The sequence below is a fragment of the Strongylocentrotus purpuratus genome, unplaced genomic scaffold (genome assembly GCF_000002235.5).
Source record: "Strongylocentrotus purpuratus isolate Spur 01 unplaced genomic scaffold, Spur_5.0 spur5_scaffold_15, whole genome shotgun sequence".
Lineage (NCBI taxonomy): Eukaryota > Metazoa > Echinodermata > Echinoidea > Camarodonta > Strongylocentrotidae > Strongylocentrotus > Strongylocentrotus purpuratus.
The window spans coordinates 26,925,396-26,944,020 of record NW_022145600.1 but is presented as its reverse complement, the minus strand read 5'-3'; the positions used below and the strand labels follow the sequence as shown (position 1 = coordinate 26,944,020).

General features: G+C 36.5%; 1 protein-coding gene across 1 annotated transcript; it reads left to right on the top strand.

Annotated features, from left to right (window-relative positions):
* The first annotated feature begins 98 nt into the window (after positions 1–98).
* LOC575958 (E3 ubiquitin-protein ligase KCMF1) lies at positions 99–17,098 on the top strand. Its single transcript, XM_011669244.2, has 8 exons — positions 99–302; positions 4,338–4,505; positions 8,393–8,532; positions 10,740–10,841; positions 11,521–11,686; positions 12,355–12,539; positions 14,821–14,999; positions 15,991–17,098. Exons 1-8 carry the CDS (start codon positions 287–289, stop codon positions 16,241–16,243), a joined length of 1,209 nt encoding a protein of 402 aa, XP_011667546.1. The 5' UTR covers positions 99–286; the 3' UTR covers positions 16,244–17,098.
* Positions 17,099–18,625: the final 1,527 nt, after the last annotated feature.

Sequence of the window (18,625 nt, the reverse complement as noted above, 5' to 3'; positions counted from 1 at the left end):
CTAAATTGATAATTTCTATAGATATTTAAAGTAAATTTTTAATGTTTTTATAAGGTAATTTATATTTTTTATTGGAAAACCTCTGTTCGAGGTTGTGACATCACTGCTCATGGGGCTGAGCACTTTAGATTTTGATGAATATGTGTGAATAATTGGACATAAAAACACCATTTATTTTTCATGTGGAGCCTGTATTTAACATTTGCATGTAATTTGTAGATCACAAGACTCCCCTTAAGCTGTGAATGGATTTTGAGTCAAACTTGGGGCTGAGTTTTTGCCTAGGATGTCCCGACATGAAGGTAAGCAGATTGCAGAAACCGGAACATGTCAGCATTATTACATAGGCTTTACGTATAGAAAAGTCCTGCACTAATTCAAATGAATGTGATCTCGTGAAACTGCGGCCGCCGGCTGCCTGGCTACTGAGACTGAGTTAATCAATGTAAATGTGAATCTGAATGAATGATAACTCACTGATACAGATAATTGTAATGCTGTTGATGACTAATTTCCAATTATGCAAATAAATTGTTTTGCGTAGATTGCCTGGGCAATTCAGGAAGGGACACCATCACGACTGTCAAAAAAAAGAAAACACATTTCTGATTTCAATGAAGGTGGCGAATGGGATGTTGTAGGATAAGGAGGCGAGTTGGCTCAGTCGGTAAAGCTTCTGCCTGTCGAACCAAAGATCCCGGGTTCAACTTTCATCCAGGCGGATAACTGAAGTCTGCGTTGTGTGTTAACGTGCCCCTTCCCTTGTTCATAGACGCAGGTTATGTCAAGTGGAAAACACTCCGTCCCTCGGATAGGACGTTAAATGGAGGCCCCGTGTACAGGAGAGTCACCACCCTTGCACGTTAAGAACCCATTGCACTATTCGTATAAGAGAAGGGGGAAACCCTGGTGTAATGGTCCACCTGCACACCCCAATCAGGCCGAGTATATGGCATCTGCAAGAATCTTCAGTATTGAAGGAGGCAGATTATCTTGAAGAAGAAGAAGAATACAAACAACTCCAGATTTTCTTAAATTATACCCCATTTTAATGTTCTCCCAGAAGGTTATTAACTAACATCTTATAATGCTAAGCGAAAGGCAGCCAGCGATGGCCGATCAGAAGGGCCCTGGCCTTGGCCTTGCAGGCTTGCATGAAGGGCCAAAAAGCAGCCGTGTTTGAAAACGAGGCAGAGAACGGGTGAACTTAAAAGCGTATGCGCAGGATGGGAGCTAAAGTTCTACGTGGGGTTAACTCCAGATCCTACACCAGTAGGGGCGCTGGTCCGAGAATGAGGATCGTTTGCATAAACAAGGATATCCTTGTAAACGTGGACGAAATTGCGTCCTAACAATAAGGATCGTCCGCACTTCCGGGACTTTTTGTTTCAATGGCGCTCTGCAGGTTTCGCGTAAGAAAATAACCCTGGTTCACCGTCTACTTTTATGGGTTGTCCGTCTTCCTGGAGATTAATCGCTCATAACATGATCATGAAAGTCTCTGTACAAAATCAATGTAAAATGCATCAGGAAAATCATTGCGGAATCAGTTTTTTGCATCACCAACGCGCAGATTGGAAATATGAAACGTCTGCGAAATGCGGACAAGCCTTATTTTTGTTGACGCGTCTGTCTGCGTTTACGAAGACACTCCTCGTTTATGTGGACGATCCTTATTCTCTGACCAGCTCCCCTACTGTACACCGGGACACAATTCAAACAGTGGTATTGGTCCTAGATCTAGATCTATTTTTTAGAAATCTAAAAAAGTACATGTAGTAATTGATATTTAGACTTACAATGTTTTTTGACTCCTCTGGGCTTCCGGTCAACCACTTGAAATTATAATTTGAAGATGTCTTTGATGGGATAAAGGGTGGTTCCTTGTCCTAAACCAATTTATTTATGTTGTATTTCATTGATTCAACCATGTAGTATATTGTCGATTGATTCATGTTGTGTATCGTCGATTCAACATCGAAGAGAAAGTATGTGTTTGTGCAGCGCCGCTATCGCATACTTGCTCTTCGCTATGTTGAATCAACAATATACACCACGTTCGTTTTGAATGGCTCGTACGTACACACTCACTTTCAATTCAAATCCAGCTCTATAAAAGAAATTTACAACTGTAAGAAACCATAAAAATTATAAAATCGTATTAATTGAATTAGAAGTTTTGTGACTACTTGTGTTTATATGTTCAGTGGTATTTGTGAAAAAATAGTGACATATCAATCGAAATTTGGCCAAATGACAAGTAGAGCACACAGGTGAAGAGCGCCACTGTGGTGTGGCATACAATTTTTAGCTACAGCACATAACAAAGTCCCACCATGGGATCAGTCTATGAAGAAGAGGGATTCAGTGAAGTCGGACGTACATGATTGTAGTTTCAGCCGAACCTGTCCCTGAATGAAATAGAGTGATGTTTTGGTCGACTTTCCAATTTCCATCATCTTCTCTGCCGACGGCAACTGTGCAGGACCTCTGGGTATCAAAACTCCTTCTTCCCCAGTGCCATCAGCTCATGGAACCAGCTCCCTACCACTGTGACAGCAGCTTCTTCTATGGAACAGTACAAGAGGCAGCTGGTTGGGGTGACTCTGCGTCAAAACTAGCTGGAGAAGGAGTTATTATGACTTGCACAGTGAACACTTTTTTAGTTTTTACTACTCAATTCTAAAACCGTTTGGGACCTCTTTTTTGGAGGCTCACACAATGCAGCATGGCACACTTGTTCACAGCACTACATGTACACAACAGTACAAAAATACTCCCCCAGAGAACTGTACTTGTAATGTAAATGTACTGTACATGATTGTAGGGGGTTGACAATTGGCTTTGTGGACAATTTGATCAACTGTTCTCTTAGATATTCAATAACATGTAATCATACATTATATGGGACAAAACTTATGTTTTCGTTTTTATCGAGTTATGCTGTCGATATATTATAGGAATTCTCTAGTTTATACTTCAAAACCATTGTAACAGTTACATGTACATGTAAATAATTCATCTTTTTTGCCCTTTCTTAGTTTTGAAATTTTACTTGTAAATAAAATGTGACACTGATGCATGTGTAAGATCAACAAGTTGATGATTTGGGGTACAAAATTGTGATTGTGATGGTGGAAGGAATCATGATTTCAGTAGTGCTCATGTCATTTGCTCCCATTTGTAGACAGACTCCTCAGAGAACAATAAACATTACCTTTTATTTATTTTTTTTCAAACGTACTGGTATTCAAATAAAATAGATGCCTAGACAGTATTTTCTCCTCCTCTTCCTCCTTTTTCTCCTTCATCTCTTTCTTCTCCTTCTTCTCCTTCTTTTCCTTCTTTTCCTTCTTCTCCTTCTTCTTCTCCTCTTCCACTTCCTCTTCCTCATCTCTTTCCTCTTCTTCCTCTTCCTCTTCCTTTTTTCTTCCTCGTCCTCGTCCTCTTCCTCTTCTTCTTCTGCTTCCTCCTCCTCTTCTTCTTCTTCTCCCCCCCCCCCCATTTCCATTCTGCTTAGTTGTAAGCTGTGACTGCTGTCTGTAATGAAAATAAGTTGTATGGTGCCTAGACTCTTTGTAATAATTAGACTGTAGACATCACTTCTTTTTTCCCCTTCTGCTCAAGCTGTGAGATTTTACTGAGCACTGTCATAAAAGAAATACATTTTCAGTCTTTGTTTTGCAGTTAGAGTGACCCAAGAAAAATATGCTCTTCATATAACTGGAAAGTTGGACCAAACCTTCAAGCCACATAATAATAATAATAATAATAGTAGCTACTTGTATACATGTAGCGCACAGGTCCACCTTTCGGTGCTCATGGCGCTTAGAGAAAAATACATGTAACAAACTTAAGAAACAAAAAACAAAAACAGAATTCTCCTAGACATAGTAAATTAGAATATTGCAATAATTACAATGGAAAAAGCAAATAAGTGTTCAGTTGTGATTTGAATGTTTCAGTTGATGACAGTTGACGTATTTGTAGAAGGAGTTCATTCCAGAGTTTCATACCCATGGCTGAGAAATCCTGATTGCCCCGAGCATATTCTACATGTAGGTGTGTGTGTTTATTGTCCCACATACCCATTTCTGTGTGCAGCGCAAGTGATTTTCATCATGCTTCAATCATTTTTTCATGCCAAGCCTCGCAGTATGCATCAAATGTAATGTAATGTTATATAATGCATCACATACATGTACATGTACATGTAATTGCTTCCAGACAGTTTTTAAAAGAAAAAAAATTCACAGTGTGATAACTTAACCGATTTTGAACTTTATCTCTAAAAAAGTAATCAATAAGGACCCACTAATTTCTCCCCATTTATTCAGGTGTAAGCTGTGACTGCTGTCTAAAAAGTAATTTCCGAGGCAGACGGTACAAGTGTCTCATCTGTTACGACTATGACCTTTGTTCGACCTGCTATGAAAACGGAGCAACCACTACAAGACACACAGCAGAGCATCCAATGCAGTGCATACTTACTAGGTCAGATTTTGGTAAGCAATAACACTTCATCTTTTAATCCTTTCAGGACGGGATGTATTTTTAGCGCTAAATTGATCACATACATGTACATGTATTGTTCTTCAAATAGGCTTTTTTTTATTTTCATAGCTACTGTACAATGTACATGTACATTGTTAAAGTGACTTGGTAACATTGTTGAAGGTTGATGAAAAAAGTGCTTAATTTTTGTATAAAATGTTACTTACTATATTCCTTGTACTGTACTAACCCTCTGACGTGCAAACAATCCTGAAAAAATTCTCAAACCATGAAGATATCTAAGGTTTTCTTTGAATGCGTCGATGAACGACACCCTCTAACAGTGATTAACAGTAAATTTTCCCAACCGTTTTCCATGAAAAAAAGACATAAAACAGGCTATAAAAAATCTGTCAAACTCTTAAATGTCTGGAATGGAATGTAGAGCCATTTTATTGCTTTATGAGATTTCCATTCACCTAAAATTTAATTGAATTGCAATAATATAGTTGGGAGAATTAAGGAATCGATCAGATCAGTTTTTCCCAATTTGTACCATGAATAATGGTCCGTTTTCAATCAAATTTTCAGATTACGGTATCTTTAATTGTACATCTAGCATTGAAGTCACTACCTTAGCACCACTATCTCTCATCTGAACAAGTCCCTTTAAAATAAACTGTAATGTCAGAGCCTGAGGACAATAAAATGTACGTGGGCGAGAATGTTAACAATTTTTTTTAAAATTTCACTTTTGATTTAAAAAAAAACAATGATTTTGAATCTCTCAACATGTTGCCAATGTAATCATTTTAAAGCTTATTTTCCTTTTTGAAACACCTGGCCATCAAACACTTATTGTCTTGAATCAAAAATGGATGCAGTGTGTGCAGAACTAAGGCCAAATAAAAAACAAACAAACATGTTTAGCGTCCTGTTTTTTTGAAAAATAGGAAGGAGGAGGCCCTTTTTTTTTTTTTTCTTTCAAAATGGCCGTTCGGTACATTTTCCCTAACAGTCGGGGGCCATTTTTTTTCAAGATGGCCGCCGACAATTTTTTTTTTTTTTTTTAAATCAGAAATAGAGCCATTTTAGCAGTGTTTTTCATGTTTTTTTTTTTTCTTCAAAAAATCAAAAAAACAAAAAAAATCTTCCCTTTCTACTAATGCATCGAGCATACTTTATGTTGCTCTATATCAAAAGTCATTGAGCCAAACCTCAAAATGTAGGATGATTGTCACGAAAGGGTTAAAACAAACTTGTAACACCAACTTGGCAGTGTCCTTCCTTGTTTTCATCTGAAAAGTCAGATGTGATGTTGGTCATCTTTTTATCATTTTGGTTTCTGTTTTTCTCTGCGTAACTAGTGTCAGGACTTGGCCCATACAGTTGGCTTTTAAAAACTTCATTATTAAATGCAGCAGCAGATCTTATCAGTTGTAAACATCAAAATGTTGATAGAAAGTGGACAAAATTGTGTATCACAAGCAATTCTCGCTACCCTAAATAGGTACGAAAATCTCGAAATTCACGAGACGAGGTAATTTTCACTCTCTCGGGTCGTCACTACAACTTCCGGTATAGAGTCCCATCCCAAGTCACGGCCTTCATCCACCCCCATTTTTCAGGGTTCTTACGCTTGGAATCATGAGCCCAGCACTGTGCAGCCTCACAAAAGAAAACCATCGTCACTGATGTCAAAAGACGCAAAAAACAACGAATGAAATGTTCAAATAAACGTTGAAATATTTGCGAAAAAAAAACAAGACCGAGCAGACGACATATTCGGTGCATACACGTTGTGTGGCGACGGCGTTTTACGTTTGCGCTATCGCGCGCCTGCACAGGAAGCTGTAATGTCGAAAAGCTATCCCATAATGCAATGCGCGTTTTCAGGATTTTCCCCGGATCTCGGCAGAATCGCTATTTGGGGTAGCGAGAATTCACAAGTACATTGTACACATATATAGAGGCTCCACACTTACTCTTTTACATTTTCGTTTGATCATAAATCCTTTGCAAAGTGTGGTTACATACAGTACATGTACATATATACCTGTACACACGCAACATTTCAGCAAGATCTTTTTTTTCTTCTTCTGTGATTTGTTTTGTTTCATAATTTTGGTGTTTAAGTTCTCTCAATATGTAGGCCCCCCCCCCCCCAAAAAAAAGAAGAAAGAAACAGTAGCAAAAAAAAATACACTTTATTTCTTCAAAGAGCACGCCTCGATGTAAATGAAAATGAAATAACTATTAGTAGGCAGCTGCTTGCTGTACACTGCAGTAGCATACGGAACATAGGCATGTACGGCAATGAATGAAGGTCAAGTGTAGAAGGACTCATTAAATCACATGTGTACAGTACATAAACATTGCATTTGTGTTCTTACATAATGTACCTACATGTACATGTACATTTAATGTTAGTTTGCACTTTGATATTCGGCATCCTTTATTGGTCATCCTTGGATAATTGTTTTACTTCCAGATCCATTGTACATACATATTTTTTCATACATGTACCTGTGAATTATTATTTTTCAGAAGCATGTTCTTTTCTCTTCTTTTCTTTTATCATATCCTTGATTATTCATTGTGAATTGCCATTTATATTTTCTAATCTACAACTGCAATGTAAACATAATTGTATTTTACCAAATCGATTTTTAATATAATGCTTTCCTGTACGTATCAACTATCAATCTTTTGTAAATTCAATTCGTTTCAGCCTCTGGCTGCTATTTGCATGTTTTTTACCATATCAAATCAAAGCAAATCAAATCAAATCAAATTTTATATCCCCATGTCAAGAAAAGATAAGAAATATTATTTGCTGATCATGGTTTCTCTCATTAATTGGCAAATTGGCAGCCAAATGAAAGTGTACATTGTGTGAACTAAGCTGTTTATGACCGTAATGTTGATTATAGTCTAGATGTCAGTTTGTTATTGGCATTTACAAGGAAAAAAATGAAAAGAAAATTGCATCATCAAGTGTATGGACTGAAATTCGTTTCAACGTCTTCACAGTTTTTGAAGAACTTGGTCAATAGGTTCTACAGTACTTCATCTATTTATCTTTTGTGTGGACAAACATCAGCATTAATTCAATAAGAATAATGGAGTGTTGGAAGCATCTTATGATGAGCATAAACCTTGAACAAAAGGCATTGTAATGGCTGTTTCTCCTGAAATGTACTTGACATGTACATGTAGCTGCATGTAATTTCTGTAGATTTTTATTTCTTCTTTCTCTCAATTTTCATGGAAACTGTGTAATAATTATAATATGTTAATCTCTAAATTTCAGCTTTACAGTGAGCCTCTATTTACACATATTCGTTTTACTTTTTGTTCTTCTTTTAAATGTAGATTTTTGTTTCTTCTTTCTCTCATTGTACATGGAAACTTTGTTATAATATTTTAATCTCTGTTGTGATTTCTTTCAGCTTTACAGTGAGCCTCCATTTACACATATTTGTTTTACTTTTTGTTCTTCTTTTAAATGTAGATTTTTGTTTCTTCTTTCTCTCAATGTTCATGGAAACTGTGTAATAATTATAATATGTTAATCTCTAAATTCTCTATTGTGATTTCTTTCAGCTTAGTGAGCCTCCATTTACACATATTTGTTTTACTTTTTGTTCTTCTTCTAAAAGTAGATTTTTGTTTATTTTTTCTCTCATTGTACATGGAAACTTTGTTATAATATTTTAATATCTGTTGTGATTTCTTTCAGCTTAGTGAACCTCCATTTACACATTTTTTTCTATTTTTCCTTCTAAATGTCAGATTTATATGATGGTGGTGAAGCGGTGAGTTTAGACCAAGCATATTGAGCCTAAATGTACATTTTCACATGATTTGTTTCAATTTTTTTCCTTCTAAATGTCAGATTTATATTATGGTGGTGAAGCGGTGAGTTTAGACCAAGCACAGTCCTTCTCCTGTCCGTACTGTGGGAAGATGGGGTATACAGAAACAACCCTACAAGAGCACGTCACTTCAGAACATTCAGACTCTAATGCAGAAGTGGTGAGTTATGCTGTTCTTAATTTAAAGATGTGTAATCTTAAAGATAAAGTTGACTTCTGGTCATGCAATTGCATTGTGAAAGAAATGGTGTGGAATTGATCAGAAAAGGTTGATCATTTATGGGTGTGTACTTACTGCAAGGTTCTGGAATCATCAAAATGATAAGAAATTTGGCCCAGTCTTGGTAAAGTAATAAACACTGTTCACAGAATGATGTATATGGGACTACACGAACATGTGGCATAAAAATCTGTCCCGAATTTTATGATTTTACATGCCATATTTAGAATATTAAGGCATTTGAAGAGCAATGCTTTTCATGGAGCATTTTTTATCTGATGTTCTTCCACACTTGCGAAATAACAATGATAACGCTCACAAATTATTTTTCACCTCTTCCCAGAACTCAACCTTCTCTTTAAAGATGTGTATTCTTAAGCCCACCGCACACTTAAAGATCTATCTGCAGCCTGATTTTTGAAGAAATCTCAATTATATATCGTAGGGAAATTTAAGCAAACATTATTTCCTGAATTAGATGATAAGAATACTAATAACCAGAATGTTATTGAATATAAGCCTTCCAAATCGGCTTCACAGTGTAGACAGACAACCACTTAACCAGTCTGACATCACATCTATTCGGAGCCAATATACTGTAGCTTTTCCTTCTTCCCCATAACTTGAAATCCTTGAAATTTAGATTTTATTAATCATATGACTATTGAGATCCTTGATCATTAAAGATTTTATATGTTTGAATCTTCTAAGTACATGTAATTGATATTATAAATTCTTTCTAAATCTGATCATAGTCAGATCATATATTAGTGTGAGCCAAGCCTTTGTTCCTCTATTGAATTTTAACCCATTACCAAGATTGCGGATATTTAAAGGGACCTTCAACCCTGTTTCATAATTTTTTTAAAATCAATAACAGTTACAATAACTGTTATAAGCTACTGAAATTGTGGCATTTGATTGCCTGAGAGCAAATTTTTCATAGAAATTTAGCATTTGTTGTTAGTGATAACAATTTTTATGAAACAAGGCCCTGGACTGGAATTTTCTTTGAATTAAATTAAAATTATTTAATAGTCAAATGAACAATTTGTAAATTTTGGATTCTTGAACTTCTAAAAAAAAAGAAACTTTTAACAAGCTTTTACCTAGGTGTACTGTTTCTCTGTACTTTCCCTTTTTTGCATAATTCAAATTGCTAGAAAGGTTAGATTGTCCTTTAAAAGATATCCTGTTTGAGACCGAGAACGAAATGATCTTACAGGAAACCAAGTTTTTTAAGTTCAAGTGTTCTTTTCTTGATGATTGTGTGCATTGTGAAATTACAAAACATGCTACAATTAAAAGAAAAAAAAATCATTTATCAATTTTGTTAACGTATGTTATTTCTTTTCAACCATGCACCACTATTTCATGTAAAATGACAAGAGTTCAGTGCTGGTCAGACATTACTGAGCGATATAAATCTTTTCCAAAAGCTCCCCTCTTGTATATGTTTATAAGGCATTGAAAATCGTTTGTCTAGGTCAGGCCACACCAACTTATGCTAATGAGCCTTCAAGGATCTCATTGTGCGATTGGCATTGCTCACCAAGCAATTTTCTTTGATAGGAAAGACCTCTGTGATAATACCCGCGAGCCAATATTACTCCTTCGATAAGACTTCATGTCAGAAGAAGTCGTGTCAAGTCATGTCCATCTTGTTTGTCAGAACCTTACTAATTTTTATTGTTCAAGTATGACCACTTATTGTTCTTGTTTTCATCACATTTAAGGGCTCAACACTAGATTTTTGGGGTAAGGGGTTCAGATTCTAGTTTTTACAGTCTCTATGAGCCCTATGAAGAAAATTTCAACATTTTGCGCATCCAGGGCCCCATTTCACAAAACTTGTCATCAGTGACAAATGACACTTTTTGTTATAAGCTAGTGAAATCCTTGCTTCTGATTGGTTATCAGCAGATGTCACTGATTTTTGTCATTTATCATTGCAAAAAGGCTGTGTGAAACGGGTCTTTGGAGTAAGATTTTGTCCTGGACGCTGGTTAGTGTCAAGCCTTGATATACAGTGTATATATGCATGTACATTGTAGGTTTTCAATATATTGTCATAATTGAGGACTGACGTTTTTTTAATTCATCTTCAATTTTGTTTTATATATTTTGTCGTCGTTGAAATCTTGCAGGTATGTCCAGTGTGTGCAGCATCACCAGGAGGTGACCCTAATCATGTGACTGATGATTTTGCAGCTCATCTAACGTTAGAACACAGATCATCGCGAGAAATTATATCCTTTGGTGCAATATCAGAAAGTAGTGTTAAATGTGAAGAGAGCCTTGATTTTTATTGAGCTTTCATTTAGATTCAGAATAAATTCCTTTTGTTTGTGTGTCTATTGTATTCTTTTAGTTCACCCTGAGAAACTGTATGTAGCAGTCCCATACATGTAAACATGAAGTAGCAAATATTGTTTTTCAGTAGCAGTCTTTAATGAAATGAAGATATACCTGTATAGGTCTCTATTTTAAATATTGAATCACAAGTGAAGAAATGATGCTCTTAAGGAGGATTTATGATGTAAGTAATATGATGTGCCACATGAAACAATGTAATTGATTTACATTGTATTTTTAGCAAGTATATTTGGATTTATTTCAAATAGCATTGCCTATTGAGGAATTTTTAATGCAATGTTCATGCCTTTAAAAAGCTATTTGAGGGTAGCAAAAATATCATTTGAGTGCATGTACATGAATGCATGAATTCTTCAATCCAAATTTCTGAAAAATCTCCTGTCAAATAAACTGTAAATACACTTTCTATGATAGGAACTTGAGCTGTTGCTCCACATTTCGTGCTTTACTTTGTCGAAATTTCGTCCACCATAAGATTTAGTGGATGAACTGTTTGATAATCTGGGTGATATTGTAACTTTACGAGTTTCTCCTTGACTTTGAGTATCTTACGACGAAGCAGGCAACGTGAGGCATCTAAGAAGAATGTTTCATCCAGGCAGAGGTATAGGACCCAGACCGCGGCGGACCAACATGCACTTTGGCGGCGGCAGTGGACTCTCCGCGGGTCAAAGTTCAGGTTCTCCCGGCAACAGAGAAGCTATGGACCCTATAGCAGGTGAATGTCTGTGTGTAATGTGGAGAAGTTGATGCGAGGGTGATGGAGGGGGGGGGGGGGGGCGATACCTTTATTTATCATAGACAAACTTTTATTGTAATTTGGTATCCATGGGAAATGTTAAATATGATTGTAATGCTACAAATCTCTTTTGAACAAATGTAAAATTTAGAAGACATTACACATTTCAGTTTGTCATATTTCCATGGGTCGCCATAAAAATGGCAGGCCATGTGTAATTGCAAAATATTACTTCTTAAATTAAGCTGAAATCTTGTTGAAGAAGTACATGTATTTTCTGGTCTATAGGTGTTTAGAGACAGAGGTTGTTTTTAAAGTTTCAATTAATAAATTGTAGGTTATTGATTTAAGGAGAGAGTTTGAGTATTTATTATCCTATCCTATCCTCATCTATCTACCAGCAAGAAAAAAAATAGTTGACTTTTGTTAAAGCGATTCCTTCACTCAGTTTGAACCTCCTGAAATTTATTAGTTTTTACTTCCTTGGATAAAAGTATACGAGGTAAAACATTGAGAGAAGGGAAAGAGAGGGAAAGAGAGAGAGAGAGAGAGAGAGAGAGGAAGAGATACACATGCTTGAGATGCCTTTCAGTTTCAAATTGACCAACCTGATTGACCAATCATTATCCGTTCCTTTGTCTGATCAGAACTCTTATCGCAGCTATCTGGGGCAAGGCGGTCAGCGGGTGGTCTTGGCAGCCACTCCTCTACAGCCTCCCAGCTGCATCAACTCCAGATGATGCAGCTACAACTAGAGAGGCAGCAACAACAGCAGCAGCAACAACAACAGCAACAGCAGCAACAATCTCAGAATGCCCAAGTTAGGAGTATGGTAAGTGGACACGAGACAAGCGATGTTGCCGGATATTTCACTTGTATTCCATAACTTTTTGTCCAACACATTTTTATTTTGTATTGTGCTTTGATTGAGATTTAGGATATTGGTGTCTTGAAGACATTGCATTTTATTTTGGATCAGTGACTGCTGATCCGATGCTCCGATCATATTTGGTCCATGCTTTCATCGTCGTCATTTATTAAAGTCTCTTTTTTCCTTTTACGAGGGGTTACTAAATTTTGCACCATGATGACACTCCCTCCCTCCACATCTTCATTTCTCAAGCATCCTCCTAATTCATTCCAACCTTCCTGCTTTCTTTCTTCACCATGTCTTTCCATCAAATCTTTGGTCTTCCTTTCCCTCTTTTGTCATCCACTTCCAGATCTCACACTTTTTTCATCATCTTCCTCTCTTCCCTTCTTCTCTCTTCCCCTTCCTTTATTTTCTCAAAGATATAGGGTTAGGATTGTTATGAAGGGGTAACAAAATGGTGCCTAATTTGTTCAATTGACCAAACTCTGTATGGAAGGCTGTGGGCTAAATCAAACAATGAGTTACTAGATTACAACTAGATGAAAGTAAGGGTCTCTATTATGATTTGAGACTTCCTAAAATGACCCTGTAGAAACAACATTTTATTTCAAGAGGTTTTTGTGACAGATACAGAGAAAATGTTCCCAATTGTGCCTCTGTATTTCAATGAATGAGTATTTTGTATTTCATTACACTGTTGAATGTATTTTTACACTATAGTACCTACTGACAATTGAAAAATGTCACCTCATTTATATAATTGAGTTTAACTTTGACATTAATTGTACAGGCGTCCAGAAAATATCTTGAGCATGCCTAATATACATGTAAATAAAGGCATTTTTTTAAAGGTTTATGGATATTTTCTGCTTCTTATCAAAATAACACATGGGGTGTTCCATTGCCTCACAAACAGGATGGAATGATACTCCACTTATTTCCTTCATTTCCTGCCATTGATAATTTCAGTGATTAATATATGAACTCATGAATTAATTTGATTCAGTAGAACTAGATTTTACATCATAGACAGAATGGCAACAGCTATTTCAAATGTACCTTCATATTTAGGTAGGGTTAGTCTGTTTTTGTTTTTGTTTGCCCCTTTAAAATATTTTACAACGTTAAAGGTATTACAAAGTTTTGGTAAATTTTGAAAATTGGTTGGATAGTGATTCTTTACAATTTTGATATATTTGGATGCCCCTATAGATGTATGTTAAGCACTAAAAAAATTAGCTCCTAAAACACTACTGCTTTCGAGAAAAATTGAATATAAAAATTTACCGGTGCTCCCGGTAAATTGTGTTAAATTTCAAATAGCGCCTACGGCCATACGATGGTAGCTGCGACCATGAAAATCTCAGAATATGCAGATGTGATATATATATATTCCAAACGGTAATAGCAAATCGATCGATGTTAGTCAACTAACATTGTTTTATAGCTAAATTAATATCTTGACCTTGAGAGGGAGCTATACAACATGAGTTTATTATGTAAAATTTCCTCACTTTAGACTCGATTTCAACCGCGACAACGATCACTGAATATTGTAGGATCGCATATGCTTCCAATCTGTTCATTTAAACCAAATTCATGACTCCATACCAAAACTTTGTATTACCTTTAAAGTAGCACCATTGATTAGTAAAAGAGTCAAAAGATCTAACATGCCTTCCAGAAAAAAATATGAAGTAAAGTATGATGTCAATTTGTATACTTGTTTAACTTTGTAGATATTATCAGAACTGAATTTGGGAAATGATGTCATCAAAATGAATATAATTCTGATTATGTAAAGAATGTAATTTTAATCTTAGATGGGAATTCAAGAGATTTGCTGGGTTGACATTATAGAGGGTAATAATTACTAATTAAAAGGTATTGCATTGCCCCCTTCAAATTGTGTAAGAAATTCATAGTCAAATACAACTTCTACCAAGGTGCGATGCAACAACAGTCATTTTACTTACAGTTGTTAACTTTTAATGACAGCAGAATAGCATATTAAAGCTTGTCTGCACAAGTTTGGCCAGGGGGCATTAGACCTCCCTGCAAGGTCACTGACAGGTGGTTATCTCATCAAATCAGCTCTCAATTAACATAAGAAAAAGGGAATCATGGGGGACCAACAGGCACCGATTAGGCATTGTTTGCTATATAGAGGGCACAAGTAGCTATAAGTAGTGCAGTGGGGCTTTAATGTGTCTGTTAATTCCATCCTTTTTGCTTGCAGGGGAGACGGCAAGTAGAAAGTTTGACAGTACCTCCTCCACGGAGACCTACAGGGGCGGCTGCATCGGCCAACAGCAACCCCAGCAGCCACGGCGCCCCCTCCTACAACGCGGTGGTGGAGGCTGGCTTACTAGCAGCCAGCGCAGCATCACAACCAGAGTCCCAGTACCTATTATCAAGGTGAGTACAGTCTTGTATCTCTTAAAGGGAAATTGAACCTTGAAGGCATCGTTTCACAATGTTAAATCTGAGATGCATGGCCCTACGTGTTATCAGCATCTGCGATATGGTGTGATATTGAAGCCCTAAAAAAATTGCGCTTCAAAATGATAAAGAAATGCCTAAAAAAAGTAACAATCTTTGAGTGACCGGTTTTACCATACTCATTTTCCCCAATAGACTGTAGTGTTATGAAAACCGTTTGGAAAACGTACAATTTGGTTTCGATTTTCAATCATAAATATCTTGATAATCGGACATAATATTTATTCCAAACTTTTGCCATTCTATTCCTCTTATTTTTCTGCTTTCACTTAAACAAACTCAAAGATTGGTTTGCTCTTTTTTAGGCATATCAGGTTCAGATGAAGTAGGATGACATAGCGTATGACAAATATTGGATGCGGGCAACTCTGCCCTTGGAGTAACTTATAATAAAATGCTGATACATGCTCAGGAGTTTATAGCAGAAACACTGGATATAGGTTGTCATTTCCTACAGAAGCCAGTAATAAAATGTAGATTATAAGGTTGTCACTTCCTAAAATAGCTTATAACATTTGGTAGGCTGCCGAGCACCTTCCTTTTCTTCTCTCAGAATACTTATCAATAAAATATAATAATGAAGTATTTCTGTACCCTCTGTACTGTTTATTTGTTACAGGATAACACATAAAAGGACTGTCTTTCTGAAATGCCACTTTGATTGTACCATGCAATCACTCATTCCAAAACTTCTCTACATTCAGTTTGTCAATATAGACCTCATTTAACCATTTATTGCTTTTGAACTCTACTTGAGAGTTGCAAGGGGGCTGCATTTGAGCCCTTGGGTTGCAGAAGAACGTAGGGGTCAGAGATTGAAATCCACCACTTGATGGAAGTTGGTCTCTCCAGTGCAGTATCTTCTTCATATCTGTTCTCCATATCTCTCTCTCTCTCTTCCATTTAGGATAAACGATCCTTCCCTGTCAGAGACTGACCTCCAGGTCTCAGAGATAGAGAACGCAGACCGCAGTTTCTTTCTCCAAGACCTGATCCTCTCCACGCTAAACGACTCCGACAAGGACTCCGACACTTCCCTAGAAAACATAGAGGGCGCTCTTGCTCGGAGCAGTCCCGTGGAGGATACCCTGACGATAGCATCGCCAACCCTTCGCAAGTTAGGATCTTTAAATTTGAAAGAGAAGGAGGGGCCGGCATAGCACATAGCCTCTCCCTGTGTTTGTGTGTTGTTTGTGACTGATATTGTAACAGTGAGGCGAGTAAAAGAGAGATAAAAACACAAAACCAATTTACCAGTGCATTCTTGTATATTATATTAATATGAATATATAAACTATGATATCCAATGGTAGAGAGTCTGTTATCAGGCCAGTATAGGACTGGGCTAGGTCGGGGGCCAAGAATAGCGGGCACTCACTTCAGACTTTTGCAATATTTTATTTTATACTTTTTTGCAGATGTAGTAGATTGTTTAGAGAGAGGCCCTCCAAAGTTGTTGCTGTAAGGATCCTGTATGACAGGGAATATTTTCCTTTTTTTTTTGGTTTATTGTTGTTGGTAAGAATTTGACAAAATAATGATATTGAGATCCTAAATTGGCAACCTGGGGCGTTGCATTTGTTGTCTTTCTGTCAAGCAGCCTGCCAGATAAGCGCATATGTTGTTCATTTCATTCAGAACAATTTTTTATAGATATCTGCGAGCAATGATCTGCCTTATGTTATGTTATGCTATAAGTTTTCTTTGTGATCCCGGGGTACCAGCTTTTATTAATGAAGACACATGCCTCATCTTTCTGTACATGTTTATGTTAAAACAAGTTCTACATGATAACTTTTCACCCCTTCGAATTAGAAAAGTGGTCTCAGACTTTGGCCTAATGGCACAATAGCCCATTATTATTAATAATATTCACTTATACCTTGATTACAAAATTACTCAACTATTTCTATTTAATTAGATTGTACGTTAACAACCAAAATCGTACATTAATCTACCTATCAAAGTGAAGTTCTAGAGCTATTGTACCCTTTGGTCAAGCCCCTCCAAACACATTGTCAGATTTCATATTTTGCAATAGAGAAAACAAGAAACCTCAAAGTGTTAGCTAAAGGAAAAACATTTTTTCCCCATCCAGTGGAGTATGTAACAAATAGAGAGGAAAAATGAGTTGGATCCTTGATTGTTATCTAAAGCTTATATATTCTGGTTTTCCTCTCTTTCTGTAATTCATGTCATACACAGAAATTAAAAGTGAACAAATATTTAAAATTCATCTTTCTCCAAAATGCGAACACGATAACACCGTCTTATCATTATACTGTGAACATTGGCATTACTGTACTTCCTTTTGTAGGTGGTGCATTAACTTGGTAAAACCCCCTACATAATAACAGTAATTAATTTGCACTAAGCACCTCTATAGCAGGAGGCGCTATAGCTCAGTCGGTAGAGCAGTGGTCTTGTAATCCGGTGACCTGGGTTCGAAACGAAGTCGATGCGCTAGTGCCCTCTAGTAAGGCATTGATCCTCATTACCAGGTCCCTCAGAGAGGACCTAAGCCGTCGGTCGTCTGCTTGCTTACTAACAAGCATCTATGCTTTCTTAGCTGTCAGGTAAAATAACCACCACCACCATAGCATATTGAGAGAAATAGTTGCGACACACACACATGCGATTAAAAGGTCTAGTTTTGAGCACCATGATTTGACCTTTGATTGTGTACATGTGCACTTGTCACAACTATTGCTCTCGATACGCACCCCTCACCCTCCAACAGACCCTCTTAACAAACTGCTTTGTATAGATTTTCTGATTACACAAGCAGATAATCTGTTTTTGAATACTAATACACAAATTGCAAAAATAACATGTTTTTATTACACATGTCAGGTTTAAATGACATAAAAAAGGAGGACTTTAATAGTAATTGTTTTGATCAACTTTTGAAAATGTCGCTTCTAGCGGTGTAGATAGTCGGGCTGTCAGTCACATGCGTAAGATTGCCAATATCTTTAATCGGTTTTAATGTACTGACTTTAATACTAGGGTTATTTAAAGATTGTGTTAATGGTAGGGAAAAGGAGGCTCTTTAGTATTTTTGCTTTACTCTGTATGAGAGACTTATTTAATACTTGCATTACATAACCTAGTAAATCAAAGTTTTAAGCAGATCATTTTGGCATCTCCCATGGTACTCTTGAGTTCCGATAATGAAAAAGAAATTATAGGAAGAAAATCTCACAATTCAAAATAATAATAATGAAAACAAAGAACAAAACAAATGCAATATGACATATCTGATTTCACAATTTAAAAATTGTGACTTTAATACAACATGTTACCCCATATCTTCATATCTGTGTTGGTGCTTTGATATTGTATGGGATTAGCCAGTATTTAAAATATTCATGACATTGACATTTTGCTGGTTTGAAAAACTGTAATGAAAACTAAAAGCCTTTTTTTTTTTTTGTGAAACTTTCTTTTTTTCATTAGCTGAACTCAAGATTATCCCGAAAGTAAAAGATTGGGAAGCCCCAGGGAATATTTTACCTAGTGTATCAGAAAATTAATTTGTT